The sequence below is a fragment of the Pteronotus mesoamericanus genome, unplaced genomic scaffold (genome assembly GCF_021234165.1).
Source record: "Pteronotus mesoamericanus isolate MK-2021 breed Mesoamerican mustached bat unplaced genomic scaffold, CSHL_Meso_final contig_101, whole genome shotgun sequence".
NCBI classification, from domain to species: Eukaryota; Metazoa; Chordata; class Mammalia; order Chiroptera; family Mormoopidae; genus Pteronotus; species Pteronotus mesoamericanus.
The window spans coordinates 8,441,027-8,457,874 of NW_026555001.1; the positions used below are offsets into that span (position 1 = coordinate 8,441,027).

The window sequence follows — 16,848 nt, forward strand, 5'->3', positions numbered from 1 at the left end:
TAGAACAGTTTGAATCACTTTTTGAAATCTCTGTTGTGCTCACTTTTATTTTGTTAATCAATTGCTTACTAAATATTGATTTTGTGCCAAAAACTTTGCTAGGCACTAGGGATCCAATGATAATGAAGACGTGTGGATTTAAGGAAGTTCATAGTGCATTAATCACTTCACTTGGAATCTCTCAGTACCAAGCTATATTGATAGTTAAATTGTTGGGTATATTTTCATTTTAATTTCTGTCAAAATAATACATGCACACAGTTAAAGGTAAATAGTACTAAACGGCTTATTGATAAAAGAGAGTTGTTCCCTGATGTGCCATTCCCTGCCTCCAAGTATAACTGCTCAGAATCAATCATTTTTAAAAACTCTTCATTTCTTTTTCTGTTATTCATATTTCAGAAGTGTTCTTACACTACTTCCTCTTTGCCAGTTTTAAATAATAGCTATTAATGTTATGTTTGGTAGATGAGGATTTAGCTGTATTATCCCCTTCCACTTCTTGGCTCTACTTCCTATCCCCCACTGTATCAAAATATTTAAAATTAATGTTTATTATGTAAATATAAATAATATCCATTTATGAGCCAGCTAAATAGTATGCTAATATTTCCTCTGCAACTTCTCCTAGAGTTAGTGATTACCTCATGTTTTTCATGGCTTAATTTTCTTTGAACATTGCTCTACTTTTTTTTTTTTTCCTTTCACAGACTTCAGTAGCCTTTAAATACAAATTTATATGTGGTCAAAATTACCAAATAGTTTCTCGCGCTCTTTACCCTCTTTTTAAAATTATTGATTTTATTCCTAGAGTTTTCCTGTGTTGCTCTAATGTCAGTTACTTGCTATTTAAATCTGTGAGCCAGCTCTTAATCCCAAACTTTGTTTGGCTTCCCTCCATTGTTAGAACTCTTGTGTGCTCAGTGCGATGTGTTCTTTTTAGTTTGTCCTTTTCGTGGTATTGTTGTCTCTTGAGCAAGAATGTATGGGAAAGAAGGAATGTATGGGAATGTATGTTTTGGAAACTTATGTTTTGAAAATAATTGAATAAATACAAAAAATTTATGATAGGAGTGTTAGATAAATAAAAATAATGCCACAGAAACTTTATGAGGAAATTTCAATAAAGTCACTAGTTTATTAAAAGATAAAGCTAACTGTAGAGTTTTAATGCCAGAATAAAATACAGCTTTTTACTTGAACATCACCTCTGTACTGGACTTCAGAGTTAAATAGGTATGTTACTGTATTTTATTTGTATATTCACTGCTTTTGTCTATAATTGTTTTTCTGGCTGCAGTTGCACACAACATATGCCACATTTTTTTTTATTCAGCATACATGTTTCATTCACTGGACTGTGAGCTCTTTTTCAATTTGTTTTATCACCACTTTAGCAGTAATGTTCCCAAATTTTGATGTGTGTGTGTGTGTGTGTGTGTGTCTATTGTTTAGTAGGGAAGGCTCTGCTATTTACTTGGAAATACTAGAATTGTATAAAAGGTGTTATGATTGAGCAGCTTAAGGCTTGTGGTGTGGAGGCTGATACTAGAGTATTTATGAATCTGGGTTTTGGCATTAGTGATTCACATCTTCATTCAACAGATGTTTTTCAAGTGCCTACTTCATGCCAGGTCCTGTTCTAGGCACTGGAGAAGCAACAATGATTAAAATGTAACCATAGACAATGAAATAAAGAACAAACTGACAGTAATCAGAGCAGAGGGGTAAGGGGACAACAGGGGGAAAACAGGAAAGGGTAATCAAGGAATATGTGTAAAGGACACAGGCGAAATCAAAAAGGGGTAGGGTGGAGGGTGGGAGGGGCGGGAGCATGGGAGGGGAAAATGGACAAAGCTGTACTTGAACAACAATAAAAAAAAAACAAAAACAACCACCACCAACCAACAGATCCTAACTGCATGAAGCTTAAATCGTGGGGGAAAATAGGTAGTAATAAATAAATAAATGTATTCTTAAAATGTTAGATAGTAATAAGTGACACGATAAAATGTGGTAAATTGGGTATGGAATGCTTGAGAGGATAGGGTACGGAAGAAAGGCTTTACTGATGAGGTGTCACTTGAGCAAAACCTGAAGAGGTGAAATCTGAGGAAAGAGTGTTCTAGACTATTAGTTGGTTTTCTTGGACATACAGTCAGTGCCTGTAACTAGCCCTTTCTCCTAAGGACAGTGTCAAAACTTGGTGATATCAAACTTAAGCATCAGAATCACCTGTTAAAACACAGCTTTTATCTGCTGGCCCCACCCTCAGCTTCCGATTCAACAGTTCTGGGGTGGGGCCTGAGAATTTGCATTTCTTCCAAATACCTTGGCGATACTAATGCTGCTGCTCTGGGACAACACTTGGAGAAACTGACTTATACCATCTGGCATATTAGGTGTCCACAAATAAAGCAAATAGACCAATAAGAGTGAGGCTCAGAGCTGTTCCAGAAACCCAGCTCTTTACTCCACTGAGGTATGAAATCTTATATAGATCCTCAAGCTGACAGGCGAGTACACACTAGCTTTTATGATTCTCTCCCAAATTATTTGTTTATGATTGTGTTTTTAGCTCTATCCTGATAAAATTAAATCAGCATTTTCATTCATTTTAATTATGATGTGTCTTGGTGTGGTTCTCTTACATCCATTTTGTTTGGGATCCTCTGTGCTTCCTGGACTTGTATGTCTATTTCCTTCATCAAATTAGGGAAGTTTCATCATTATTTTTTCAAATAGGTTTCCAGTTTCTTGCTCTTTCTATTTTCCTTCTGGCACCCGTGTGATGTGAATATTGGAACACTTCACGTTGACCCAGAGGCTCCTTACACTATCCTTGATTTTTGGAGGTTCTTTTTTCTTCTTTCTGTACTGATTGGATGTGTTTTTCTTCCTTATGTTGCAATCATTGATTTGATCTTGGCTTCATCCAGTCCGTTGTTGATACCCTGTAAATTGTTCTTTATTTCAGTTAGTATATCCTTTGTTTCTCCCTGGTTCTTTTTTATGCTCTAGAAGTACCCCACTGAGTTCCTTGAGCATCCTCATAACCAGTGTTTTGAACTTCACATCTAATAGATTGCTTATCTCCATTTTGTTTAGTTCTTTTAGGGGAGTTTTCTTATGTTTTTTCATTTGGGCCATATTTCTTTGTCCCCTTATTTTGACAGCCGCCTCTGTTTCCTTCTGTGTATTAGGTATGGCTGGCTGCTTTGACTCTGTGTCTTAGTAGCATGGCATAATTGTAGTAGGTGTCCTGTAGGGTCCAATTGCACAGTCTCCCCTATCTCCCAAGCTGTGTACTCAAGGTGAGCCCTCCATGTGGGCTCAGTACTTCCACCTCTTGTAGATGAGTCTTGATTGCTGTCAGCAGGTCAATGGGAGGGATTTACCCAGTGCAGACAGCTGGTAGGACTGGGTCTGACCCCTGGCCTGCACTCACCTCCCTCTGTGGCTTCTGGAGGTAGTTGGGTGGTGCTCCCAAGTGGTCTATAACTGTCCACTGGGTACGCAGGCTCTTGGGTTTCCCAGGTGGTGCAGGCCAAGGTCAGTCTCTACCTGTGTTCTGTCTGGGGCTCCTTGGCATAAGTTATAAAGTGATCTGCAGATAGCCACTGCTAGAACCAGGCCACTCAGCGAGAGATATGAGGTGCTGGGCTCAGCTCTTGCTCCTTTGAGTGGATTTATGAAGGTCTGAAGCCTGCACCTTGCACAGCCCTGCATATGTAAAAGCCTCCGTTACCAGTTTGGGTGGGCCCGTAAGTTGGATGAGGCAGATCCTTAGGTACTTGTCAGGGCAGTGCTTACTATGTGAGCCACGCTAATGGGGATTCAGATACAGTGCCACTGCACTGTCGCTCCGTCAGGGCGGGGGGGCGGTGTACAGTGGCTGCTGTCCACAGTTCTGTCTAGGGGGAGGCTTTCCTTCACTCTGGCCCTGATGCCAGACACTTCAGTTCCTCCCCGAAGCCACTGGTGCCCTTTGAGGTGCTGCCCTGGTGCTAGAGCCCAGAGGAAGTGAGTGTGAGTAAGTACATGTATGGTGCAAGTCCCTTTAAGGTGAGAGGCCTGAGAATCCCGCAGATTATTCTGTTGACCCAACCCTTACTGGTTTTCACAGCCAGAAGTTATAGGGACTTACCTTCCTGGCACTGGAACCCTGGGCCGGGTAGTCCGGTGTGGGGCTGCAATCTGTTGCTCCCGGAGATCCCTTTGTTTTATATCTACCACACTTGGGTTAGGACCAGCTGATTCCGTGCCTTTGTCCCTCCGTCCCTACCTGTCTGGATGAATGTGGTTTCTTTAATTCCGTAGTTGTTGGATTTCCATATAGCTCGATTTTATGACAGTTCTGGGTGATATTTGTTCTGTAAATTTTCTGTGGTTATGCGAAGAGGTGGGCTACATTTCCCTACGTCTCCATCTTGACTGGAAGTATAAATTTACTTGTTTTTATCTAATGACATTGGCTACTACCACCTCTTGAACAGTGTTAAAATATTTGTGGTGATAAATGAACATCTTTGTTTTGTTCCTGAATGTCAGTACAGTTTCTTCATTATGCATGATGCTGGTTTCAAATTGTATTGTTTGTATCTAATCATCAAGTAAGTTGGTGTAGCATAGTGTTCGTTTCAAAATAAAAGATTTTATTTTATATTTTATTGTATTTTTTTCCATTATCATTTATCCCTCTTACACTCTTTTCCACCTCTACCCCCTCCTCCTGCAATCACCACACTGTTGTTTGTGTCCATGAGTTCTTTTTCTTTCTTTTCTCTTCCCTCTCCTCTCTTCTGCTCTCCTCTCTTCACTTTTCTTTCTCTCTTTCCTCAATCCTTCTCAAAATAAAAGATTTTAAATCTTATATTGACAAAAAAGTTGCAAGGGCAAAACAGATAATTTTTTTGTTGTTCCTGAACCATTGAGGGCAAGTTACCAGCCAACGTGATGGCCTGTTGTCTCCCACAAAATATTCGAGGGTTTATTTCCTATAAACAAGTAATATCCTATGTAACCACATGTAGCCATCAAAATCAGGAAACTAACACTGATATATTACTATCATCTAATCCTGAGAGCTCATTAATGTTTCTTGTTCCAATAATGTGCTGTTATAGCCAAATCCGGTCCAGAATCATGTGTTACATTTGGTTTTTATGTCTTTTTAGTTTTCTTCGATCTGAAACAGTCCTTTTTCTTTGAGTTTTAGGACCTGATACTTTTGAATATTACAAGAAAGTTAATGTAAAATGTCCCTCAATTTGAATTTGTCTGATTTTTTTTTTGTGATTGATTTCTGGTTATGTATCTTTGGCAGGAAATACCATGGAAGTGTTCTGTGATTGATCATCAAGGAATATGAGAGATATTCCTCTTACATCTTTTTGTTTGCCTTTTCTGGGTACTTCCATCCTTTTTGTAATCTTTCTCTTGAATAATTCTGGGTCTTCTATTTTTATTAAATAGTTAACTAACCCAATATGTGAATTGCTAGGAAGATAGCAAAGTAAGTGTACTGGGAGCATAAGGAGATAGTTGGTGCAGTGAGAATGAGTTAAAGACTTGAATATTGGAGGCTGAAGTTGCAGAATCATCCAGGACCAATGACAGTGGTAGAAATACAAAACTAGCCAAAGGGTATAGAAAGGGAACAGCTGATAATCAGTTTTATTATTAACTTGGTTATATGATTATACTGATTACATTACTGTTTTTGTTAAAGCTATTTTGAAGAATGTATAGAATTCTGTGCCAAAGCACTGTTTGACCAAACAAGTGGACTGTAGTGCTTTTTTGACAAGTCTTTTATTTTTGTCAGCTTTAAATGCATGTATTATTATTATTATGTTTATATAAAATAATGATCCTATTACTGAATGTATAATTTCAAGGTTTTTATGATCATTAAATATAGATATCATATATATTTGGTGCCATTTTCCTTTGTATGCAGTTAAATTATTTTTAGATTATTTTAATTATTTCAGTAAGAGAAAAATATTTAATTGCAGATAAAACTTTTAAGAGACTGTTGAAATGAGAACAAAACCATAACTACCTACATAACAATAATTGTAAGAAGCTCTGGAAATTGGATTTACTGTTAATTTTGGTACTGAATAAATAAAAATTAGTGTCAAATTAAGTAGAAGTAAGCTTAATGGCTTGCTTTCTAAAACTTAGTTGGACAGTCCAACTAAGCTCTGATGATGAAGCTCTGAGAACTTTTACTTTGCAAGGATATTGTAAGAACTCATGATTTTACTCACATTTTTTTTTCTTTCCCCATCTTTACTCTTTATAAAAGAGAAAACCCCCAATGCCTTGGGAGACAAGCACTTGAACACACTATACTATATACTTTGCATATGTCTGCATTTATTGGTTGTTTTATATTATAGACTCTTAAGGATATGGACTATACCTTGTAACCTTCCTAACTTGAAGTAAAATGAATATAGATGTCCTTTTCTTTAAAAAAAATTAATTAAAACTTTTTCTTTCAGTATCCAGCCATATTTTTTAAAAGATTTCATTTATTTACTCTTAGAGAGAGGGGGAGAGAGGAAGAAAGAGAGGGAGAGAACCATCAGTGTGCGAAAGGTATATCAGTTGGTTAACTCTCATACTACCCCGCACTGGGGACCTGGCCTACAACCCAAGCATGTGCCCTGACTGGGAATTGAACCAGTGACCTTTTGGTTTGCAGGCTGGTGCTCAATCCACTGGGCCACAGCAGCCAGAGCTTAAACCTTTTTTTTCTTGCAGTCAATGCCTTTCTGTATACTTTCATGGTTTGTGACAGATATGCAAAGGAAATGTTTTTGTATGTAATTGTTCTGTCTTCCAAAGTTTCTTTCTTAACCGAATTTTTAAAAAAATTGGTCTAAACTGAGTTTTATCTTTCTTTTCCCTACTCAGGCCCAGATTGCCTTCCTTCAGGGGGAAAGGAAAGGTCAAGAAAATTTGAAGAAGGATCTTGTGAGGAGGATCAAAATGCTGGAGTATGCTCTTAAACAGGAAAGGTAATTCATATAAAATAGAAGATAGTCTTTAAATATTGGAATATTTTTTCTGTCATTCCTAAAACAATTTCAGTACTTTATACTTCTGAATTCAGGAAGTATCATCTGTAATAGACATTTTTAAATGGTTGTAATATGTTAATTTAATTATATTATTAACATTCAATAATAATGACCAACAAACTGATTTATGTGATTTGAAAAATTTTAGCAACATTTTCCATACCCTGTTCTTTAAGAAACATATAAGAACGTATAGTAACTGAACTATTAACTGAACTATTAATATCCACTTCTTTAGAGAATTGAAATAGTTTTGAGTAGTAAAGGAAATTTCTGTAATGCTTACAACCCTTTTCCTGTTATCTAATATCATTCAGTTTGATGTATTTTCTTTGGAAAAAATTTGCTCTGGGCAGACTATGTTGAGAATCTTTTTATAAACTTTTTTGGTGTTTTGTTCCTTTGATATAAGCTATTTGTATTTCTCCAGAAGCAAATCTTAACTTTCTAGCTTGCTAGTGTCTGAGATACTTAAGTAACTAAAACTTCAGTCGTAAGTTAAGGACAGTAAGTCACAGAGAGTTTCATATGAATTAGGTTCATTTGCTTTAATGGATGATGGTCTTCGGATTTTTGTGTCAGCAGTATGAAATAGTTCTTTGTTTTGAGTTCTTGATAGATGTTATTGACATTCTCTACTTTGCTTTATTTTTGGTGATTACTTGCATTTCTCATTATTTTGATGTTGATGAATGGACTGTTTGCAAAACTACCATAAAACAACATTTAACAGATGATATTTATGAATATCAAGACATAGAGAAAGCTTTATTAGAACTTCACCCTCATGTGGCATCTTTAAGTGGCCTAAGAGATTGAAAACAGGTTGACTTCTTAGTGAAAAATAAGTGGTTCTTTTCCTTTAGAAGTTGATTGAAAAGAACACTGTATTGGGGAGATGGGAAAAAATACTTTCAAAGGTAGTAGTTTGGAAATATTTGAGATTCTAAGCTATCTAAATTATGGGCATAAGCAAAGAGTATAATATTAAAATGGTAACTATTTATTAACTATTAGATACCAGGCCCTGTGGCTTAAAAACAAAGTGGGTAGAGTTGCAGTTAGGTGGAGACTTTAGATCTCTGAGGTCTGTCTGATTCTGAAGCTATTACATTATAGTATCTCATAAGATGGAAGACTTGATATATACAAATGCTACAGTAACCAAAAATATTGTGTATGTGTATGTGTGTGTATCTCTTTTCATTAAACATCCCAATCTATGCATACAACTTAAACACTGTGCTGGGGCTGAGTAGAAGCATAGGTTATAGTTCTTGCCCTTATGTGCTTAGAGTGACTGGAAACGGACCTGGACACCACAAGGCGCAGTGCGGTCCGAGGGGCGCTCTGGGAGAAGTCTGTGCAGGCTATAGTGGGGTTACAAAGAGGGGGTGGTGGGTTCTGTCTCAAAGGTGGAAGTAGAAAGGAGGATGTAGTTAGAGGAGGTGAGACTTGAACATTATAAAAACATAGTGTGTTTGGCAGAGAGGCAAGGTTCAGGAAGTAGAAAGGAAATGTTTGACATGGAATAAAGCAGTTTGGTGTGTTGAGAAATTTGTAATTACTCTGTATTGGAGGGAGGGACGTTATTTGTGATTTGATAAGTGTTCAGGGAGAGCCTAACTAAGGAATTCAGACTTTTATCTTACAAATAATAGGGAATATTGAAAATTACAAAATCTTTAAAAAATAATCTCAAACTAATAGAAGTTGCAAGACCTATATTCCATTTTCCCAGATTCATCAGTCTGACCACACTTTATTAATTTCATCATCCACACTCTAGCATATTGTTTTTTTTTTTTCAAATCATTTACTACTTAGTTGCAGACATTATGTCTCTTCTCCCCTAAATTACTCTGCTTATATTTCCTAAGAGCAAGAGCATTCTGCTTTATAATTACAGTTTATTATCAAACTAAGGAAATATAATTCCATTATTTAAAATAGCCCATATTCATATGTTCCAGTGATGATCTTCATACCATTTTTTTGCCAAATGGCCCAATAATGATAGTTTTTTTTTTCTGGTCCACAACCAGTGTAGGAATACATATTGCATTTAGTTGTCATGTGATTGAAAGGTTTTAAGCATGGGACAGTGTGAAATAGATTTTAGAAAGATCATCCCGACCTCAGTGTGGGGGATGGACTGGAAAAGTCTGTTAATACAGGCAGGGAGATTTTAATCAAGTATGATGAGGAATGATAACATAGTAGCTTCACAGAGAAGGCAGCAGCTCTGAAACATTTTAGATAGAATCCATACAGTCTGGAAGATGATTGGGTGTAGGGGATGAGGAAAAAAGATAATTCAAGAATGATTCCCAGGTTTCTGGCTTGACGTGTGAGTTTTGGAAGTTATCAAATGAATTAAGGATAAGAATTAATGGTTTAAAGGCAAATATGGGAGAGGACTCATGACCAGCAATGTATACATCAATATTGTAGGTAAAGATATAGGAGTAGTTGAGAAAAGAGGAAATATTGGAGGAAGAGAGCTATTAGAAATGGAAATGTTTGAAGAAAAGGCAGAGGAAGAAGAGCTGACAAAACAATGCTTGGAGAAGGAAGGAAAGAGCAGTATATTTAAAGCAAGCTAAAGAAAGTGGGAGTATGACAATTGCAGGTTCCAAGTAAACTGTGTACTGAAAATAGTCATTTGGATTTGCCAGTTAGGAGTGTCTTGGTATCCTTGCCAGAACAGCTTCAGTGAGGCAGCAGGAACATAAAGCAGATCACAGGAGATTGAGGGCTGAGAAGGATAAAAAAGTGGAGACAGATATAGTTGCGTATTTTTCAAGTAGTTTGACTTTGGAGAACGGAAAAGGTAAAGAACTGGCCTGGTCTAGGGAAGATTTTTTTTTTTTAACTAATGGGATTCTCCTGGAAAAGAGTACCCGATTTAGTATCTTTTGAAGTTCATGATTTTGAAGGAATAATTAGAGATTATTCCTGAGGTAATGGCATTATTGAAGTGTAATAAAGGAATAAAAAAGCAGTTCATTGTGAAATAGAGCTCTTACACATTTCCATGTCCACTGGACTCATTTTTTAAAACACAGATGTTATAGCCTGCTTAAAAACACCTGGCTAATTCCAAAATTATTCTTAGTAAAACCTTTTACATCCAGGCTCCTTTCTAGTCCTATACATACACATACGCACGCAGCGCGCGCACACACACACACACACACACACAGCTAGCTGATTTTTGACGCAGTTCAGCTTTTTTGTTTTTTTCTTTTTTACACTAATGGTGCTTTGAGATTTAGCTAAAATCTCATGTGTTACCTTCTTTTGGTAGTTCTCCTTGACACCACCATTACCAGAATTAAATAATGCCTTATCTGAGTTTGTATAATACTTAATATAACTCTTAGCTCTTACTCCACAGTGTGCTATAATTATTTATTTACATTTCCATCTCTTAGGCATCTCCTTGCCTCCACCCTTATAACTGATTCTAAGCTGCCAGTTATTCCCAGCAGCCAGTACAGCACCTGGCATATCATAAGAATTCAGTAATAGTTCATTGGATTTAATAAAATTATTTTTAAGGGAACACAGTTTATAAACACAGCAGTTCTGTGCTTATTTAGTCTTTGTCTAATTTTTTTATAAAGTGTTAGTTCATAGTGTTTTATTTTTGTTACATATATTGCATAGAATATTTTCTATTGCCTATTTTGTATCTGTTGCAATTCTTCCTGAGACCACTAGAATACACTATAGTGCAGTATTTTGAATTCGAAAGTTTTTCTTTATATGTATATAACAAAAATATATAAATTAACTCCATAAAATTTTATTGCTACTTTTATTGGATCGTCAGGCCAGTTACTTTCAGTTGCTGTTTTGACTTCGAGGAGGTTACTTTGAGTCAAATTAATGGCTATAAATCTTACCCTTTTATGATCAACATTATTGCAAATACATTGAGATAGACTAGGAAATGTTTATAGTCTGGTGATGAAATATTTGATTAAGAGAAGCATTGGGAATAGAGAAAAAGACGTTCTAAATAATTTGGGACAAAAAATTTTAAAAAGATATACATACATATAGTTAATTAGACAAATAACACAAAGTAATTTCCCTTTTGAGTCAGTTCACTGATTTCCCTTCCAAAAGGAAATCTTTTTAGCTGATGTCTTATGTATCATGAATCTTTCCAGAAATATCCAGTGCATATGCAATAAATATAACATACATATGAAACACATATGTACATAGTATATTGTACTTTGTTTTTTTAAAATTAGCTTAGAGATCAATTGATATTAGCATATATTCTCTTTTTTAACGATGACATAGTATTACAAAATATTTTATATATATATACCAACATAAAGACTAGTATAAAAAATATGAATGTATCCACCACCCACCCTAAGAAATAAAACTTAAACTGTCTATAATTTTTATAGGTTTTCTTAAGATTCTTCTCTATACAAAACATTGACTTTTTTCCTGTTGTAACTGCAAAATAATATAAAGAATTCCAGTACTTCATACATTGGAGCAAACAATTTTCATTTTCTTTACACTTTCCTTGAAATATAAAAACTTTGTAATAAGTGCTCAACTAGTTTTTTATAAGCATAAAATAACTTTCAAAAAATAACTTTCAAATTTGGCTGTTACATTTTCATTACTTCTTTATTACTTAAGTTGTCATATTATTGTTATTGTTATTATCTCAGTCTCATTATATTGAATATTTATTGTAAGTAGCCTCAATGTTTTGGGTAAGCAAACAAGTTAAAATATACAAATACATTAAGTAAGTATGGCCATTGTTATTTAACCATAAAAATTTTTACCTTATGTAGACTTATCTTTCTGGTTTCAGGTGGTTAAATCTGCAATGGTTAAATCAGATTAACCATAAATAATAACATTCATATAGCTTTTAAAAGAACATAAACAAGAATTCCTGTTCATAGTTCTGATTCCATCCTGAAAAGGCAAAGCATACTTTGACTATTTAAAAAATTTTTTATTCATCTCTGCTAGAATATTTTATTCAGCATTCACTATTTGAGCTGGTTCCCCCTCCCTCCTTTGGATTGTTAAATATAATGCATACTTGGCCAATCAAAATTGCCTGACAAGGTACAGTGTATTAGAGATGATTTTTCTTTTAAAAAAACTCAATTTTGAGAAAGGTTAGTTTTTTACAAATTTAAATTACAGTCTAAACTTATCTACTGTTTTTGATAATAGAATTAGACTCTGGTAGTCATCAAGAACATTTAAATACAACAAAAACTAGAATGTTAATATGGTTCACTAGTAAGTACAGAAAGAAGATGTATAGTTCCCAGTGTTAGTCCTTTATTATAATAGCACTTGATGGTATAGCAACAGAATAATAATGGCAAACGTGTTTGTATTATGGCTTTGACACCTTGGAAGGCTATGAACCTTTGAAAGTTAGCTAGGATGGCTGCATACTGATGACTACTCCTATTACATACCTAAAAGTTTATTTAAATATGTTTTAAGATGGTTTGTATTTTCTCATTTCTTTGTTAGAGCCAAATACCACAAGTTGAAATATGGGACAGAATTGAATCAGGGAGATATGAAGCCTCCAAGCTATGATTCTGGTAAGCTTATTTTAAAGGAAGTTTAAGTGATTAAAAAGAAGTTAATATCCAGTATTTTGTAGCAACAATATTTATAACTGCAAGTAAATTTTTAGTTATTTGCATATTAGTTATTTTTGCTGACCTATTTTGGCACTATTCATGTAGTGTCATTTAGATCATTTTCCACCACCTTCCTTTCTTTATTCCTTTCCCCTTTCTTCTAGTTCCCTGTTTTCTGCTTATGTTTTACAGTTATTGGAAGGATCGCAATTCATGGGGTAACATGTATCAAATAAGTGATTCTTGCTGGGTCTCCCCAATATTAATGGGGACTTTGAGATGTGTGGTACAAAGTACATCATGCCCTTGAAATCGTGAGAGAAAGAGTAGAAACTGTGGAGGTAGAGATTTCTTCTTTATGTACAGGGGAATTCCTTGTCCCATAAACCTAATCCCTCAGTTTCAGGCGTAAAATTGTTTTTGAACTTTTTCAACCATAGCAGATTCTGTAACCAGATCACTTTTTTTTTTTTTTGTAACCAAATCATCTTTTAACAGATGAAACATTTATTATCTTTTTGTGTTGTTTCTTCTTTTTTAAAAAATCCTCACTTGAGGATATGTTTATTGATTTGTAGAGAGAGAGAAAGAGGAAAAAAAACATCAGAGAGAAGAATATCTGTTGGTTGCCTTCTGACTGAGGATCAAACCCATCACCTTTTGGTGTACAGGACAATGGTCCAGGCACCTGAGCCACCTGGCCAGGGCTGTGTATTTCGTCTTTTTCTCCTAACTTCCTCTTCACATCACCAAACAATATAAAACTAGTACCTGTAAACAATCAGATATTAAGGAATATAGATAATTTACTCATTAGTAGGTGTAAGGGAAGAGTAAGAAAAGTTGTTCAAAAATTAATCAGTGTTTCAGGTGAATGTGTTTCTGACATAATATCAGATTAAATTCCTGGATCAATATCTGAAGATATCAACTATCATTTATATCATTTACTGATACCTGCCTTGTACCAGGGGCTTTATGTATATTAACTCTAATTCTTAAAATAATTATAGTAAAGATAATATTACCCTCATTTTAAGTATGTGAAATTTATACTCAGAGAAGTGGAGAAATTTGCCCAAGGTGACATAGCTATTAAGTAATGGGAATATGGACCTGAGCCCAAGTCTGACTGACTCCAAAGTTTATATTCTTCCCAATTTACAACACTGCTTCTATATTTGACAGTAGATGAAAAAACTTTACAAAGTAAGTTCTAAATGTGCTGCTAATTTTATAGCTCAGTGTAGTAATGTTATTAAATGCTTCCATAGTTGAATATTGAATCCTTGAGAATGAGAGTAATACCTGATGATTGGCATAGTTTTTCCTTTTTTTTTAATTGTTCTATCTTTTACTTTGGCATCTCTTCTTTTAACTTGAGGTATACTTAAATTTTTAAAAAGGCAAGAACATATTTTCTTTTATATCTGGACTATTTGTTAAAGACTGTCCTAAAATTAGAATATATTGCCTAATTTAAAGGAGTGATTTTAATCAGTACTTTTACATTAAAAAGTTTATTTCCCAATTTTTAGATATCAGTTTAGGAATATAAAGACCTATTTGTAATACATACAAAATGTTTATATAAGTAAACAGTGTGGTTCAGTAGGAAAAGTTTGGGTTTTGAAATCAGGTATGTATAAATTTGACTCTGCCCTAATACTTTAAATACCTATATTACCTAATCTCTCAGAGGTTCCTCTATTCCTTATCTGTATTCTAGGAAAAATTCTGGAAATAATTGCTAACCTCCAGGTTTATTTTCTTACTATACAGTACCTAGTTAGCACCTAGTATCACTCCATCTATTGATGTTTCAAATGACCTATTCATCTTACAAATCTTTAGTATATAATATATTTCAGACCTGGCACCAAATTTTGTGAATAAGATGATAATTCCCTATTGGATTTTTACAGAGAAGATAAGAAAAAAGTGATTACATTAAAATGATATGTATGTGGAAGATAATAGGTTTTGTGTTACAAAGTGCAATAACAGGGGAACCAGATCTAGTCTTATGTAGTCAAGGAAGGCTTCTTGCAGGAAGTGATGGCTGAAGTTGACATCTGAAGGACAAGTAAGAATTAGGGGAAGTAGACTGACTAAATATTTGTTAAATGATAGGTAGGAGAAAGGCGGAGTCTTAGCAGGAAAGCTCCTGAGGTAAAGAATATGGCACATTTGAGAAATGAAGTAACTCGCTAGTATTGGAAGGGAGGGAATGAGTGTTTGTAGGTGCAACTAGAGAGTTAGCAGTGGTGGGGGAGGAACAGATGGTAAAATATGTTAGAAAGTCTTGGAAATTATATTAAGGAGTTTACACATTATTCTAAGAGTTATGAGAAGGCTTTTGAAGGACTTAATTAGGACTCTTGAGATCAGATTTGCCCTTTGGTCTGGAAGATGGATTAGATAGAGAGTAGCAAAATTGGAAATGGGAAGACTGATTAGAGGGCTGTTAATAGCCACCTGGGAGATGAGGATGGTTACCTTGATAAGGGTACTAACAATGGAGTTGAAGGGAAGCGGGTGTGTGCAGAAATACTTAGGAAGTAAAATCTATACTAGTTTTTTGGGGTTTTTTTGAGAGTATCCTTTTTTTTTAAAGGATTTTATTTACTTTTAGAGAGAGAGAGAGGAAGGGAGGGAGAAAGAGAAGAAGAGAAACATTGATGTGAGAAAAAAACATCAATTGGTTGCCTCTTGAACACACCCCAATTGGGACCGAACCTGCCACCCAGGCATGGGCCCTGACTGAATCAACCTAGTGACCTTTCGCTTTGTGGGTCGATGCTCCAACTAGCTGAGCCACACCAGGCAGGAATTAGTTCTGGTTTGGATGTAGGGGATGAAAAATGAGAGGATCAAAGATGACTTCCACACTTCTAGTTTTAAAAAACCAGGCTAGACATAGGTTTGGAAGATGGTGGGTTCACTTCTGGATTTATTTGTCAGGCAATCAAGTGAAGATGGCAAGTGGATAGCTGTATGGGTTTGGGGCCCAGGCCCGTGGTCTGGGTATGATATGTGTATTTGAGAAGCATCACCATTTAGTACTGATGACACTGAAGGTCTTTGGAGTGGAAGGCTCGCTCAGAGACGTTAGGCAGAGTGAGAAGAGGACCTAAAATGGAATCCTGAAAGATGGCACCATTTAAAAAACTGGTAGAAAAATAGAAACCTGAAAAGGAGACTCATAAGGGTTGTCTTAATGGTAGGAGGGAAACCAGTGGAAGCCAAGTGGCAAGACAGTTTTCAGAAATAACGACTCTTCAGCATTACTGATTAATATCCAAAGGGCTGAAGAATATCTCTAGGATTTAGTGACAAACAGGTCACTGAGAACTTTATTGCGAGTAGTTTCAGAAGAGAGGTGAGGACAGAGACATAGACATGAGTGGAAAATGAAGACTAAGTGTAGTCAACTTTCAGAAAGCTAAGGTTGTGAAGGTGAAGGAGAGAGATTAGAAGGCAAGAGCTGACAGGACAGGGGTCAAAGAAGTGTGTGTGTGTGTGTGTGTGTGTGTGTGAGAGAGAGAGAGAGAGAGAGAGGGATGTACTTCTTAGAGGAGGAGCAAATAAAAGGGAGAAAGTAGAGATACAAAAAATAAGTATCTGAAGAAGTGATAGGGATTGGGTTCTGAACATAGCTAAAGAGTGGCAGGAGGAACATGTCTTTTATTGTTATCAAGAAAGAATTTAGGAAGTTAGATGATGGGTTTGTACATTCGGATTTCACTTTGTTGGTGGGTAATTAATATGATAGTTTTATGTATGAGACAAGATTACCTGCTCAGAGTGCATGAGGAGTTTACAAAGAGTAGAGAAGGTTTATTATAAATGAACAGGAGGACAAACTGACTGAAAAATGTTACGACTGAAAAAAAAATGTTAGGGACTGAGAAGAGCTAAGGGTCTGGTTGAGGTGTGTGACCATGAATCTATATAGAAGCACTGGTCTGTACACTTGTTAAATAGAATGAAAGTAGTTAATAGTTGAATTCATTGAATTCATGGAGAGACAAGGGGACAAGAAAATTAAGTGCCTTGGCAAAAGAATGGTTGAAGTGATAGGCTGAACT

At 35.5% G+C, this 16,848-nt stretch overlaps 1 protein-coding gene across 3 annotated transcripts in view; it reads left to right on the plus strand.

The window, feature by feature from the left end:
• STRN (striatin) overlaps positions 1 to 16,848 on the plus strand; it is an 86,831-nt gene that overhangs the window by 23,313 nt on the left and 46,670 nt on the right. For all 3 annotated transcript variants that reach the window (XM_054567815.1, XM_054567824.1, XM_054567806.1), the window contains exons 2-3: positions 6,931 to 7,034; positions 12,642 to 12,715. In XM_054567815.1, coding sequence (XP_054423790.1) covers positions 6,931 to 7,034; positions 12,642 to 12,715 — 178 coding nt within the window. The remainder of the gene's footprint in view (positions 1 to 6,930; positions 7,035 to 12,641; positions 12,716 to 16,848) is intronic.